We start from the raw sequence: 16,141 nt of genomic DNA on the forward strand, positions 1-16,141 counted from the left end.
ACACCAACTCCAAGGCTGGTCAAATGGAAGTAGAGGCTGGCAAAATTCTGTTTGAAAGATCTCTGCAGCGCCACAAGATGCGCTACACAACCATGCTATGCGATGGGGACAGTCGCACGTTCAGTGCTCTTAAAGATGCTGCAATCTATGGCTACATTGAAATAGTCAAAGAGGACTGCATAAATCACGTGCACAAGCATATGGGAGCAGCTTTGCGCAACCTCTTGCAGAGACACAAGGGTGCAGGGAAGCAAAGTCTTGGCGGCAGAGGAAGGCTGACAGCTGATCTAGTTGACAAGCTGGCAATATATTATGGCCGAGCGCTTCGATCAAATGTAGGTGATGTGGATGCCATGCAGCGAGCTGTGATGGCGACATATTACCACATCACATCTACTGATGACTGCCCCAAACACAGTTTGTGTCCTACCGGTGAGAAGTCATGGTGCCGCCACAACGCTGCAAAGGCAAAAGAGGAGCCTGCACCAAAGCACAATTACAGTCTGCCAAGAGATGTGGCTGATGCTCTTTTGCCTGTTTATAGAGGTGCATTCGGGGGAAGACCCAGAACTCGAACGAAAGCTTCCACTCGGTCATCTGGACCTTGATCCACAAAGAGCGGCACTCATCACTGTTTGCTGTGGAAGCAGCCACAGCAGAAGCTGTGCTGCGCTTCAATGCCGGCTGCAAGCATACAGCAGCAGCAATTCTGCAAGAATGCAGTACAAATGTGACAGCAGCTGGGTCCAGGAGAGCTGAAGAAAAGGACTTGCACCGTAGCGTACGTTCTGCAAAGAAGCGGGCGGCTTCGCTTGGCGTTGCTAAAACAGAAAAAAGAAAACACCGCGACAGCATGCACCCCGACTATGCTCCTGGTGCATTTTAATAGCATGAGGTCTTTGGGGTTGCCCTTCCTGATTAAATGCTGTGAGGCTTGAGTGCTTCCGACAATCCCCCAATTTTGGTAGTGTTGCATTTTTTAAAGATCAATATCTCTGGTCCTGTTCTTGCTATTGCTTTAAAAATTTTTTTTCTAGAAAGGGAATCCTGCGAGTATCATGAAACCAAGGTAAATGCAGTGACGACAAAAGAAAATTTGCTGAGAAGGTTATGTTGTCTTCGGTACCCAAATGGAATTTTCCTTTCAAGCGTTTCCTATTGCGTAACTTTGGCTCAAATTGGCATAGACCATTAATTTTCGCTTCAGATCACTTTCCACCTGTTTCTGATCTTGTTGACATATCAATCATTGACATAATTTACACCTACATGCTGTGAAGTGTTTTTCCTCGTTTTCTCAAAACTGCAATTTTGAGGGTGCTGCAATTTTGGAGGAGAGATATCTCTTAGTCTATTTGTGCTATAGCTCTCATTCTTGTCTTGTTAGAAAGAGAAAACCTTCGACAGTGCCGTAGGACAAAAATATGTACAGTTATTATGCGGCAACATTTACCGAATTAATTATCAATCTTAGGTGCCAACCTGGGCTTTTATTCATAAAAGTTTGACTTATTGTAACTTTGGTTCAAATTCTTCTACCACGTTAATTCATGACTAGCGGCACTCTATGATCCTTCTAGATCACTCTGGCAGGGCTATTCTCCTCATGCCATAAAGTGTTTAGTAATTAACTCACCTCCAATCGAAAAACATGAATTAGGGATTATTTTGAAAGCTATTTCATCTACAAGAAAACTAATCAGATATTTGAAATCAGCATGCAAAAGTACATTAATGGTGCAAGTTTCAGTCAGATCCACCCATAAATAAGGAAAAAAGTTTTAAGAGGGGTGTCCCCCCTTAAGGTATTTTATAAGTCAAGCGCGCTCTATCAGATCCGGATATACCGTATTCATGCGAATCTAAGACTGCCACGAATGTAAGACGACCCCCTCAATTAACAACAATGAATAAGAAAAAAAAAATTTTTTTCTCCTTTATTGCAACAAACGAGTGCACCGACCATCACTCACTGTCACTGCTGCTGCTGGCCTCTTTGTCACTATCATCCCACAACATGTCATCTTCCGTGCCGTTGAGGTTGTTGGAAATTCCGCATTTCTTGAATGCGCGGACGACCATTTCATCCGGAATAGCGCGCCAAGCGTCCAGGATCCACCGCGCGAGCTGGGACAATGATGCTCGCTTTAACCTTCCGGTAGGCGTAAGTGTGGGTCCTCCTTGCTTCATCCACTCACAGTAATATTTACGAACATTGTCCTTCAGAGGCTTGTTCAGACAGACATCTAAAGGTTGCAGCTGCGAGGTCGCACCGGTTGTCTGCCATTAAAGCCTTGCTAGCGTCAGTGGTGTGCCCCTTGAACGCGTCCAGAACCAGCATCGAACGTGGCCTCAGCAGCGCTCCTGGACGACGGAACCAAACGGTGCGGAGCCAGTCGTTGAACATCTCCGCGGTCATCCACCCCTTTTCATTGCAGCAGATGATGACACCAGCAGGAAAGTCTTCCTTTTTTGGTAATGTCTTCCGATTGAAGATAATGTAGGGGGGAAGCCTTCTACCGTCCATAGTACAAGCTAACATTACGGTCACTCGTTGCTTTTCATTTCCCGTCGTCCGAATTTTCACGTCTTTAGAGCCAGTTTTTTGAACAGTGTAGTTGACCGGCATGTCAAAATGCATCGGTGTTTGATCTGCGTTGCCTATTTGCCCCAGGCTGTAGCCGTGTTGGCGTCGCAGCCCGATGACGTACCGCTGAAATGAAACTAACTTCTCTTCGAAGTCTTCCGGAAGCCTTTGACAGACTGAAGTTCGGCGGCGGAGCGAGAATCCCGCGTGGTTCATAAAACGCTTCACCCAGCCTTTGCTAGCTTTGAAAATTGTGCGACTAATCCCACGCTCACGGGCCAATTCTCTGGCTTTCATCTGTATCATCTCGACGGTGACGGCGACACATCTGTTCCGGAGATCATTCACATACCGAGCCAAGTCTTCCTCGAGCTCTGCATGGCGCCCGCGTTGTGGTCCCATAAAGGCTTTCCGCGAACTTGAACACGCTGCCAAACTGCTGGCGTTTCGCAGCCACCTGCGCACGTTCACCTCAGAAACGCCGAAGCGCCTGGCTGCTTCCAGGTTGTTGCCAGTCTCGTTCGCAACAGCAATAACTTTCCGCTTGAACTGTGCCATATAATGCCGCCTGGTTTCACTCACGAAGCGTGCGCATCACGAAGCGTGCGCAAACAACACCGCTCACATTCGCAAACAAAGAAGGCGCAAATAAGGACGCGGCACGGAGAGACGCAGCTTCCCGGATAGAGAAAGATGACTGACGCGCTAGTGGCGCTAGCACTGATTTCGCGGCGAGTGACATCATTTCGGACCAATCACAGGGAGCCGCTCCTCTTCTTTCCTCGCCTCTTCGTTCCCTCTCCTTTCTTCACGCTCGGAGCGGAGGGAGCACGCGAGCAGAAGAAATGTAAAAGAGAACGACAGAACAGCGGAGGCTACCCAGTTGGGCCCTAGACTAGGGGCGTCTAGGGGCATGGTGGCTAGGGGACGCGGGCGGCCTTGAGTGGGTTTCGGGAGGCCACAATCTCTTTCTCTATAAGGCCACGGCCGTTTTTTTGTCGCCAAGCTACCACCGTAGTACCTCGTGCGCTTCTGGCGTAAGCTTTTTTTCTTTCGTCGCGTGAACCGATGTTCTGTTTTCAACCCGGTTTTCAGACGGCCGCGAATCTAAGACGACCCCCCCAAACCGTGCACCATTTTTGTGAAGAAAAATGTCGTCTTAGAGTCGAGTGAATACGGTATTGAATTATTGGTTTTATCGGTCGTACTGTTATAAATATTTTATGTAAAAAATAGGAAATTTGCATTGCATATGGAACCAACTTTGCCAGCCATTCAGCATATTGTGCTATGACCTTCCCCTGCTAGCGACACTCCTAACGACTCTTTCTGAATGCTTTTTGCCTGTGGCAACTGGTCATTTGTATGGCCTTGGGTGCACGCTGGCAGTGCAAGCTAGGGCTGTGAAGCTACCGAGCAAGGTGAACATGAGTGCTTGAGGGTGGCTTTTGGTTTCTTGGCCTCATTTTTGACGCCATAGCACTGATGCAGTGAAGCCAACCTCTGACTAAAGCCCAAGCACCCCTGATATGGTAAAAAAAAAACCTAGCAGCGCCTAGTGAGTGGTGCTTTGACGCCGCCTCTGTGCGCAGGAGGCGGCGTCTGAGAGCGCTGTGGTGGACGGTTTTCACGCTACATTTTTTTCATTGATTACGTGCTCCAGGTAACCGCGATGACAAGGCCAAGCATTCCCTTATTATCACTGCTTCCATGGCAACGATGCCCAGAGAGCCAAGCTAGTCCGTCTGAATGGCTCGCTTCGCCTAAGCTTTCATGATGATGCAAAACAGTGTTGTTTGTGACAACGATGTGTGCTCACGACTATGTTATGCCGGAAAAAAAGCCTTCGGCCGAAAAGCGATCTTCGTAGTATTGCTAGTGCCAAATTTGGTCCGAAAAATCAAACATTTAGACACCTTAGTGTCCAAAATATCGGTTGTGAAAATGTTAGTTTTTATAGGGAGGGTGATGGTTTCTGAATGAAGTCCGAAATATTGCGCAAGTCAAATCGGTCGGTTACTGTAGCTGGTGCAAGCAAGACGCTTTTCAAAGCTCTAAAAAAAATAGTTGCGGAGGTTTTTCTTGCTTAATCCTAGTTATACATACATCCATCCTCATTCACTGGTGAAGAGGCCTCGTTGCTACGGACATGCAGGTTCACCCAGGCTGGCTCAGAAGTATCTGCTCTTCTGGGTCGTATCCCTTCAGCTGTGGGTTACCAGCCTACACTGGCCACCGACATGGGTACCATGCAGGAGCGAATCACCACCACCAAGAAGGGATCCATCACCTCTGTGCAGGTGGGGGCAGTCATTTCTTTTGTTCCCATTTTATTGCACATTTGCGACAGGGCATTGAGTGAGAAGAGTGAGTGGTAGACGTCGTCATGGAGCTTTTCACAGGGTGCGTGCTCAATTATGTTGTGCTGTTTTAATTTAGCTTGTGATATGGCCCGAAACCTGACAGTGAGGGCTATGCGCGATAAGAAGGTGCCAAAAGAACAGTGAAAGTAAAACCGGACAAATAGTAGTTAATCTAGCCTGGTTCTCTTCGAAAGGTCACTCCAACAGCATAACATGCGCTACACGACCGTTCTATGCGGTGGCGATAGCCATACATTAAATGCTATACAGAATTTGAGAGTGCATGGCTTTGTTGAGGTGGAGAAGGACTGCGTCAATCACATTCAGAAAAGAATGGCAACGGCGCTCCACAATTTCATTTAGAGGCACAGGGCAGACTGCGGAGCTTATCTCCTGCCTCGGCATATGCTATGGCTGTGCCTTGGAGTCTCATGAGGGTGATGTCAATGCCGTGCAATAAGCAGTGACGGCAGCATACTGTTATATAATCTCAACTGATAGCTGCCCAAACCACAATCTCTGCCTGACTGGTGAGAGCTCTTGGTGCCGTCACAATGCTGCTGAGGTGAAAGGTGAACCTCAGCCGAAGCACCAGTTCAGCCGAAGCACCAGTTCAGCCGAAGCACCAGTTCAGCCGAAGCACCAGTTCAGCCGAAGCACCAGTACAGCCGAAGCACTAGTACAGAAAGCGGCGCAGAGATGCAGTGCACCCTGGTTATTCTCCTGGTGCATTTATAAGCTTGAAGTTGCTCCTTGTGCATAAACAAGATTTGAAATTTTTCTCATTTTCTCAAAACCACTATTATGACACATTTGCAATAGTGCAGTGAAATTATCAGGTTCTATATTGGCAAGCTTCATAATTCCTTTTTTTGTTAGAAAGGCACACTTTCAGTGTTTGCAGAAGTCTGCACTCTTCGCCGAAGCTGCATAAGGCGGAAAGATGTCGGACACTGCGAAGGAATTCAGTATCCCGTGCAGGTCACTTTCTATAATTCTGAAAGCCAAGAACAGTATCATGGTGGCACTTCAGAGCGGCGCGTGTGTGCAGAACAAGACTGTGGCAACGCCGGTCTACGAAGACGTCGACAAAGCTGTATATCAGTGGTTCCTCGACAAGAGAGCGAACAAGATGCCGTTTTCTGGAAGCCTTCTGCAGCAGAAGGCGATTGACTTCGCGTGCATTCTGGGGCATGACAACCTTAAGGCGAGCACCGGATGGCTAAGCAGATTTAAAACGCGGCATTGCATCGTTGCCAAGGTCTTGTCGGGGGAGTTTGCGACCGTCGACGCTGAAGCATCATCGTCCTGGATGCAGGGAAGTTATGAAAGCATAATGGACCAATACGAGCCCTCCGAAATTTATAATGCGGATGAAACTGGCTTTTTTTACTAAATATTCCCATCGAAAACGCTCGACCAGAAGGTACAAAAATGCCATGGAGGCAAGCTGAGCAAAAAGCGGGTGACAATACTTTTTTGCTCAAATATGGCCGGATCCGACAAGCGTCCCCTCCTCGTGATTGGCCGGAGCAAGACTCCACGCTGCTTTAAAGGTAACCGAACTCTTCCGGTTGAGTACACTACTAACCAGAAAGCTTGGAAGACTCTCTCAATATTCTCGAGCTGGCTGGAAGCCTTTGATGCAGATATGCAAAAGCAGAGCAGATTCGTCTGCCTTTTTTTAGATATCTGCAGTGCCCACCACATCGAAGACGTCCTTGCGAGCGTCAGCTTGATTTTTTTCTCTCAGAACTACATGTCCACTATCTAATCTCTTGACCAAGGAGTTACTAAGAGTGCTAAATCTGCGTACCATGGGAGACTCATCCGGTGGATGCTGTTAAACATCGAAATGAAGTGATCGATGGAAATTGCTTTTTATGGCGCTGGAGATGCTTGCCGCGGCGTGGACTGCTACTTCGGCCGCCCTTGTCCAGAATTGCTTCAGACACGCTGGTTTTGCGGCTGGTCAGCACACCTTGGCAGAACCGGAAGTGTGTTCCTGCAAGCGGTGATGATCTGCAGCCACTAATTGAAGCGTGGGACACGTTACGCAGTGTCGATGCAATTGTGCCAGACGCTGTTCAACTGGATGACCTCTTGTGTGCTGATGCAGACTTGATCGTGCATGAAGAATTCATCGACAGTGTGTGCAAACGAAATGAGAGCAACGGCGAGGATGGCAAAAACAAAAAAAACAAGGAAAGCAGTAAGCTCGCGAGGTGTGCTTGATGCTTTTGACGTTATCTGCACTTTCCTCGACAACCATGACGACAACGAAGCTATGCGTAGCTCATCTAACTGCGAAGTCTGAGTCGTGAAGCTGCTGCATAGCAGTGTGAAGCAGGGCAAAATGAGCTACTTTTTTTATTAAATTTTTATCCTGGAAAGTAATGTGTGTCCATTTTCACGACAGCGAAATTCCCGCGAGAATGAAAGTTTTCCTCCCCGGCAGTTTCATTATTGCAAGGTTCGACTGTAGTTCTAAAAGGGCTCTCCCTTAAAAATGCCAGTGACGATATTTACAGTAAAACCTCGTTATGTTTTTTGAAATTGCAGGAAAAAATGTATTATCTGGAAAACTGATCCAAACTGCCTGATGTGAAAAATTTGCTGCTGAATGAGGTACAAAGGCATAGAATTGAAATTTTCATCGCGAAAAAGGGTAGATTAGCATTGATGGACATCCAGCATGCACAGCTTCTTTAGTTCTCTCGGAAGTTCGTCAATATTAGAGTTGTCCTATAGCACAGAAGAACTTTAGTAACAAATCCAGTTCGTAGAACGCAATGGTGAGCTGGGATCGATTCCTCAGTTGTTCTGGATGCTTTGCCTTTTTACACCATTGACGTGTGGAGAAGCTATTGTCATGGCTTAGTCGCCGCGTTCTTGCTCATGCCGCATCCCCCAGACTCAGCGGGCTCGTATGCAAGCGAATGCTTGTAGTTATCAATGATTCACCTATATGCTCTTAAGGCACCTCAAAAAAGCCACTGCGTTTCTCCTCATGAAGTCATCTTTCTGAGGAAACGGGTGCCTCGTATTTTGGCTTTGTTTGATGCTTCGCCCCGTTGCACCTAAGCACTGCAGGAAAGCAACTGTGGCAGGTGAGTGTCGCTGAAAGGATTAAAGAAGTACACACACACACCAGTCATGAGCAGTATCCTCAATACTATCTTTAGATACATTTTGTGTATCGGCACAGAGTACAATATATTGTGGTTGGTTGAGCAAAAGCTCTTTTTTTTCTCAGTCGCAAATTTGTGTGCATTAGATTTGAAGTGCATTAGATTTGGAGGCAAGTTTCTCTTCTTCTCGACTATGAAAATTTGGTGCGCATTAGAATCACGTGAGCAAGGCATATAATTGGACTTTTTCTTTTTTTTTGTCATGCTGCTTAGATTGAAACCTTTGGGCCTAATGGGCTGTGGCGCCAGTCGAGCTCACATAGGGCATAGAAGAATGATTATGGTCGTTTCTTTATTGGCACCAATTCTTACACGTTTAAATGTTGCAATATTAAAAAATAAACAAGCAGCAGTTATATTGCAGTTTGTTTACAATTCACGTGACCCGCAACTTGTCTGACAGCACAACCAACATTCAGTGGTTGAAACTGAAGCGGCACAGCGGAAAAAAATTCAGTTATGTATATTTATCTGGAATAGGTGGATATCATGACCTATACACACTGTTGTCCCCCCCAAAAAAAATATCCATCCCTCGGAGAATTTGTACTGGCTGTTGCTTTAAAAAATGATTATGTTCATTTTTCTGTCATGTCTTCACCAAACAAGGTGCAGGGGTTAAAATTGTGAATGCTGGACAAGTGAACTTGTAGGCTGGCATTTGGCGTAGTTCCTGGTGCTAGCTGTAGCTGACCCTCTGGTGCAGGCTATCTATGTGCCAGCTGATGACTTGACGGATCCTGCGCCAGCTACAACTTTTGCTCACTTGGATGCCACCACTGTGTTGTCCCGGGGCATTGCCGAACTCGGCATCTACCCAGCCGTGGATCCATTAGACTCCACCTCTCGTATCATGGACCCCAATGTGGTCGGACAGGAGCACTATGACATTGCTCGTGGTGTCCAGAAAATCCTCCAGGTAGGCCCTTTCCTTGTTACCGCATTTAGCTGACATATGTATCATCATATTTAGGTGAAATGCTTTACTTTTGAGCGCCCAGAGAGTTTGCACTCACTGTTGGTGGTGTTCTAAGAGAATAGAATAAGATTCTTTTCAAGACATTTTTATGACTGAAGGGTGGGCTCATTGTGGTCACACTGTAGGAGTTTGACTCCTCCAAACTTAACGCAGCGGCCATAACTTGTGTATTTTGAGTCTGCTCTCTGCATGCCTTCAGGTTCAGAAAATGTGCATGAACAACTAGTATTCCGTCATTCCTCTGTGCAATGTGAAAATTTTTATCTAGCTTCAATAACATCGAAGGTATCAGCAATATAGATGATGGTCCTTCTCTTCCCCCTCAGTTCAGCACATGTCAGCATGAAAAAACAACAAAAAAAGATATGAGAAAATAGGTCAGTGTATGTCCTGCCTGGGTCACTTAGGAATGCTCAATGAGAGGGCACACCCAAAAAGCCCATTTGATGTCTGTGGTTAGGGGGCAACGGAATATGTGGTGGGTGTCCCCCTAATCAACTGCAAGTGGCTGCCAGAAGCAGCTTTTAAAAATTATTCACATATTATAGCTCTGTGCAGAGCATATAAATTTGTCTCATATGCTTACAGAGACCACCTCTACAGCTTTTTTGCACTAGATTACCATAAATATTTCAGGGACCCTTTAAGGAGGGACGCGGGCTTCGAAAGACGAAAAATTGCGAAAATGTCTGCTTTTCAAAATGTTAATATCTCGGCTGTATATGTTATAAACTACCTTTTCTATAATTATAAACACCTAATTTATCTTGAAACTGCTTTAAATTAAATAATCAACTGGGCGCGGCAGCCCCAGAGTCGCGAGCGAACTGCAAAAGTACCCAAATTTTGCACGCACCATTTCTCTGCCGCTGAACCGAGCGCCGCCATCTTGTTTTGTTTGTGAATGCTTGCCCTTTTCCATGTTGCCTTCACCGGCAGTGTCCGCGCCGTAGCAGAAGTGTGACTCGCTTGTGATTGGGGGCCTCGCAGGGATTGTTGAGCTTCCCGCGGCTCGAATTCGGGCTGTGATTGGACGAAGCACGCGCTCCGTGAGAACGCGGGGGATCGCGCGACTGCTATTGGCTGCTGCTCGCGCTGACTCAGTGGTCCCTCCCCGGCGCGTCGACCACTCCAGCTGCCTACTGAGCTGGCGTTCTTTGTGCGCTCGCTGAATCACTTCACGTTTCACCATTTTTGAGATGGCCGTCTTCATTGCTCGTTACGGATTCTGGTGACGTGTTTTGAACGGTTTTGTGCACCTTGTGGATCGTCACATGTTCGGTCACGATGCGCGCTAAGAAGTTCAAACACTGCATACGTTGTCATTCTGTGAATGCCATCCGAATCGCGAAGTTAGCGAAGCGCGTTGCCAACGGTCGCAGAGATGCTTCTAGCAGTGCTGCCTCTGCTACATCACTACTAGACCGACTGCACTGCCACTTCCAACTGTGTATCTTTCGCGTTAACGTAAGGAGACTGTGTTTGAAGCGTGCCTACTGTACCAACCATATCAATCTCGGTGATCTCGGCCTCCCGTATCGCGTCTGTCATCGCAAGCGATAGCGCATCGTAAGCGTCGTCCACTGTTTGCATGGAAATGCACTTTCTGAGGGAATCGAGGAGGGGGAGGCACAACCTGCTGTTGTGAAAAACAAACTTTAGACTTGAAAATGTTGTTTTAAACTTCAAGGGCCATTTTCTCAGAATGAATTGTTTTCTTGGTATGGTTGCTTATTCCCGCAGTATCTCTGGAACCGCTAATTGGATTCCCACCTGGTTTTTTTCATTGTGTGCCTGAATAAATTTCTAAGGGCAAGACAAGCTCATTTTTTCAAAATATTGAGTCTGGAATTTATAATAAACAATCAAAATTAGGCTAATGCAAGTCCAATTAGTGGCACTAACCTCAATGCTGTGCTAAAATTTTTCAGCAAGGAAATTCAAAAAAGGGCCCTGACTTGCCCTGTGGTACCTATTCAGGAACCTTCATAATGAATTTCATAGTGCCAACACATTTGACAAGTTTTCTAGGCATGGTACAAGGAACCTATGTGAACCATTCTGATATACTTCTGTAACTTGAGTAGCAATGTGCACAGCTCCATGAAACTTCGCAATTATTCAAATGGCTGTGCCATGAGTCTACCCTGAAAATTTAATTAGATTATCTCAAGAAACAAAAAAGTTGGTATTCAAAGGTAGCCTCCAGCCTTAAGGACAAGTCACACGTTCATGGAGAGCTATGATTGTCAGCATTCTTCTCGATGCACTTGGTACACTTTTATGGGAGCTAAGTGAGCAAATTAGACATCTAAACCACAGATATAGTATTGTGGGGGTCACTGAACGGAATGTCACCTTGACGTTTGTGTTTCCACCTACAATTGGCTGTTCAGTGTTTTTTGAGAACAGCATTCTTTGTGACGGTAGCGACTTGGCGAAGCTTGTGGCAGCGTTGTTGTGTTGCCTGGAAGCAGTTTAGTGTTGTGATGTTCTCGCATTTTTTGGAGCAGTATCTAGTGTTCAGTGCAGTGGACGATCAGCATTTCAGAGATGGCATAACTCTGAAAGGCTACATTCTTGGTGTTATATGCTCAAACACTGCAGGACTACAAGTCGCTGCAGGACATCATTGCCATCTTGGGAATGGACGAGCTGTCTGAGGAGGACAAGCTGACAGTGTCCCGTGCCCGCAAGATTCAGCGTTTCCTCTCTCAGCCTTTCCAGGTTGCTGAAGTGTTCACAGGCCAGGCTGGCAAATTCGTACCCATTGCTGACACCATCAGCGGATTCAAGCAGATTCTTAATGGTGGGTGTCTTTCCACAAAAACCTAGCTGCATAAAGCTCTCCTCTCCCTCTGTGAAAGGGTTAGTTAAACATCTCCAAAATGGGCTTAAGGGGGGACATGGGTCTTGAGCAAAATTTTCTTAATATTTGTCCTGTCAGTATGAAATTTGCAGGGTTTATGTAAATTCTTGTGCTGGTTTCAAACATGTTGTTAGTTTTCTTCTACATAAATTTGCTGAGTAGTTACAGCAACTTTGCTGTTCCAGACTTGCAGGAAGCTTGTAAAAATATCTACTGAAGGGAAATTGCTAAAATGCACATGGATCTGTTCCTGAATGTCTAAGGAACACAATAAAACAAGTTTTGTGCTTCTGCCTTACTACAAGCCAAAGTTATGGAAGTTTTAAGTTTCAGCTTCATAAGTGCAACCACCCCCTTTCTACATCTTCGTATGTTTAAAAATTTTTCATGCAGTTGAGACCTTGTATAATATCTTTATTGTGTTCCTTTAACACTCACGAGCCAGTAAAAATAAAAATCATTACAATCTAACGAGTAGGAGAGCCACAATGCCACCCGCAAAATAGAAGGGTAGGCAAAATTTTCATTTTGAGAAAAATGGAAAAAACGAATCGCAATGTCAAACACTAATTTAATCAAACAAAAACTGTAGAAATGCAGGCCACTGTGGCCTAGAAGGCTCCTGGACAGTAATCTGCATTGGGTTTGCCCTTCTGCTTTCGTTTTGCTGCAGTCTGAAAAGCTGCAGAGGAAGCACGCTTCCTCTCTGCTCTCATTCACTGGTGCAATGCACACGTTTACAATTTAAAATGGCTATAAACCTCCAGGAATGTAGTCTGTTTGCTTTCCAACGTCCAAGTGTCGCCTCTTTCATTTTGATTTGCAGTTGCAGCACATTCAATTGTCACTTTTTCGTTTTTTTTTTTTTTTTTTTTTTTTTTTTTACGTACGTCGTTTTGCTACGTCCTCGCATCAAGACCGCGGTGAGGAACGTTTATTGCGGAAAAGAAATGTAATTTGGAGCTGTTTGCTGCTTCCCAGTGCTCTGCATTGCACTAGAAGCAAGTGAATTCCCTAAGGACTATGAACGAGGTCCGATCGGCGCAAACGCGCGGCGAGCTCTACGAAGACGTGTCCCGCAGTTTACGCATTGAAGAATAAGTTTGACGGTGATTCCTTATCCTCGTTCACTTTTTAAATGCCAATACCGCCGCCGTATGTTTTACGCTTTGCCAATCTCGGCAAACTGTTTAGATCTGACGATCGTGAACTCCGCATCGCCAAGCGGACTGTCCGCCGCGCTGCCGTCATCGTTACGAACACAATCCGTCTACCGCTTCGTTGCTGGAGTTGGCGCGAGTTCAAGCTTTTCCTGTTTTGAGCTTATCTTTCTGCTCATCTGCGGCCAGCGTTATCACTGTCGCGGCAGGTGCGACCGCTGGCAGTAGCAGTCCCCCGTGCTGGGGAACACGCTAGGCCTACTTCAGGCTCGTACACACGATCGTTCGGCGCACGATTTCCGTCGGCCTGAGCGCGCACAGCCGGGCCAGGGCATCACTTGAGATGATTACTCAACTATTTTTTTCACTTTTTTGACAAATTCTTGCCATGAACGCACCTCGCGGTTCGGAACCAAGCGCGGCCGGCGTCACGTCTCCGCCGTCTCCCCGCGGCTCGGGCGCGCCGAGCAGACGCCGTCAGCCAGCTCCACCAATGCGGGGACGCCTTATCGTCACGTGCACCCCAAAAGCCAATGGGATTGCAAATGCCACGTTTTCTTTTTTGCTATTTTTTATGCGACCAATGGGCGAATGTAAACAGCAGAGGCGGCAATTTGAAGGCGAAAGGCGGCTCTTTGGAATGAGACCAAGATGGCTACGGTGCCGCGCACAAAATGGGAGCTACGCCTCGCGGAAAATAGTTGTTTCGGGGGTCGTTTTCGGCCCAAATTTGGGCGACATCGATTATATAAATTGGCATTGTGACTAAAATACTGACCCTAGAGATGAAAAACTTAGCAGATAGGTAGATAAAGAGCTACTGATTTCGAAAATCACATTTTCTAAAAAGTGATTTTTTCGCGATTTTTTGGTCCGCAAGACCCGTGTCCCCCCTTAAGTAAAGAGACAGAGGTGTGAGATAAGTAGCGTGCACATTATTTTATTTTCCTTTTTCCTTCTCCACACAGTTTGACTCTCATACACCAATCAACCCAACTTCATGAGATTTATGATAGCTGGAAGTCCTTGCATCTGTAATTGAGCTGTGTAGTTTATTAGTAGTAGCTTACACAGCAAATTTGATCTTTCAGTCTTAATATTTATGCAGATTGTGCAATTTTGCTTTAAATTGATATGTCAGTGCTGACCACAGAAGAAATGCTGGAATGTGTTGTGGCCATAGCTCTTATGGCCACAAGCGACAGTTAAGTGTGTGCAGTTCATATGGTTTCAAGCAGTACTGTAGGGGAAAAAATTTCCTTGTGGTTGCTGCTGGCCATGTCTCACCGGTGCTAAGAATGGCCTTTTTCTTGCAGGTGAGATGGACCACCTGCCAGAAGTAGCTTTCTATATGGTGGGCCCTATTGAAGAAGTCAAAGAGAAGGCTGAGAAGCTGGCGGCTGAGGCCACGTAAGAGGCCTTAGCAGCCTGTGCATGTACAGGACAGACGAGTGACCGCCGCTAGCTGCACACAGACTGCCATAGGGTAGCCATGACTTTTTTTTTTTTTATTAGCGGAGGTGTTAATAAAGGAAGTGTTTCTTCCTTGTAATAGTGTTCATTGTCTTTATTGCTCAAGCTAGTACTGTAGCATTTATCTTGCAGAGCGAGTTTTCTTTGCCTGGCGAGGAGTGACTTTAGAGGCATGTATGCTTGGACAGCTCGAATCATATCAACTTTATTCAGGGGTGGTAAGTGTTCCTCCATTCTGCTTCTACAAACTGCTTTGCCTGCTCCATGCTCCAAAACAGTTTTGCACTGAAACTGCCCTGGACCGGCTGCCTCGATGTTTTACTGTCAAATTTAGCTGAACACTGGTTTTTGTCACACAGTGGAGCATTGTACAGTCAAACCCACTTATAACAATATTGAAGTGAAAAGGAAATATCATTGCTACACCTAGTAATTGTTGCTTTCAGGGTTGGATGTGCTGGCCTATTTGCCCCATTCTGCTCCAAAACTGCTCCAAACTGGTGGCCTCTATGTTCTGCCATTAAATTTAGAACACTGATTTTTGCTGCACAGGTGGCTATTTCTCCCCAAATGTGATTAGATGCAATTTGATTAAGCGACAATGAGAAGCTCGGGACAGTTGCATGCTGCAAGCTCGGTGTACACGCTCTGACTGCTTTAGTCGAAACAAAGGCAGCACAACGATGGCAGTTATAATGTACCTCCCGCTAAGCTTAGTATGTTTCATAAAACTAGAAAAGCATAGAGCATAACAAATTTGTAAGTAAATTTAAATAAGTAAATTTAAAATCGATTGAAGGGAAACTCCAAACCAAAAAATGTTTTGTGCGCTTGACATAGCCCCTTCTCCAAGCCTTTTGAATAGCCTGTTGTGAGCTATGTGAGCAAAGCAGTCATGGTGAATACCTCGAGCAGTTGAGAAAGTTGTCAGACAGCACAGAACAACTGAAGTTGTTCTAAGGGTTCAGCTGTGAAAACCAGGTGCTCCACCATCGCGCCTCTTCATTAGTACCAGGTGTGTCGAGCCTACGTCAAGCAAAATCATGCTTGAAGCATAAGGGGGTGATGCCACAAAGGTGCCATTCACTAGGTACATTCCAGAGTGTTCACGGCAAACAGCTACCACTGCAAACGGCATCATCTTGCATGCCGTGGCTTATGATGTAACAAGTAACATGCAGACACAAGTGCTCTTATAATCGTTTAGAGCATGGTTGATGATCCAGTCGATGCATTATATCAGAGGTATGCTTGATAATGGCAGCCAATGGACTTTCATTAGAACAGACGTCTCAAGGAAATTAGGACTACTACACGTGAAGACTATCGATTTGACCATCAAAGCGTTCGGGACAGCTATGAATCACCGCCACGCAAGTTCAACTTGGTTTGCCTACATCTGCAAAACCAATATGACACCATCAAACACGAAATCGAGGCCGTCGAAGTTCCGTTTATTTGTGACGCACTGGCTGAATTTCCTAGCGCACACATGTTTGCTAAACTGTTGGGGCAAAGG

General features: G+C 46.0%; 1 protein-coding gene across 1 annotated transcript in view; it reads left to right on the forward strand.

The window, feature by feature from the left end:
- Positions 1–14,701, forward strand: part of ATPsynbeta (ATP synthase, beta subunit) — a 32,022-nt gene extending 17,321 nt beyond the window's left edge. The window contains exons 6-9 of the mRNA XM_084593127.1: positions 4,743–4,887; positions 8,848–9,060; positions 11,728–11,929; positions 14,466–14,701. Coding sequence (XP_084449253.1) covers positions 4,743–4,887; positions 8,848–9,060; positions 11,728–11,929; positions 14,466–14,563 — 658 coding nt within the window. The 3' untranslated portion in view covers positions 14,564–14,701. The remainder of the gene's footprint in view (positions 1–4,742; positions 4,888–8,847; positions 9,061–11,727; positions 11,930–14,465) is intronic.
- The last annotated feature ends 1,440 nt before the right edge of the window (positions 14,702–16,141 follow it).

This window comes from Amblyomma maculatum, chromosome 2 (genome assembly GCF_055883805.1).
Source record: "Amblyomma maculatum isolate TAMU_Amacu chromosome 2, ASM5588380v1, whole genome shotgun sequence".
In the NCBI taxonomy this organism is placed as follows: domain Eukaryota; kingdom Metazoa; phylum Arthropoda; class Arachnida; order Ixodida; family Ixodidae; genus Amblyomma; species Amblyomma maculatum.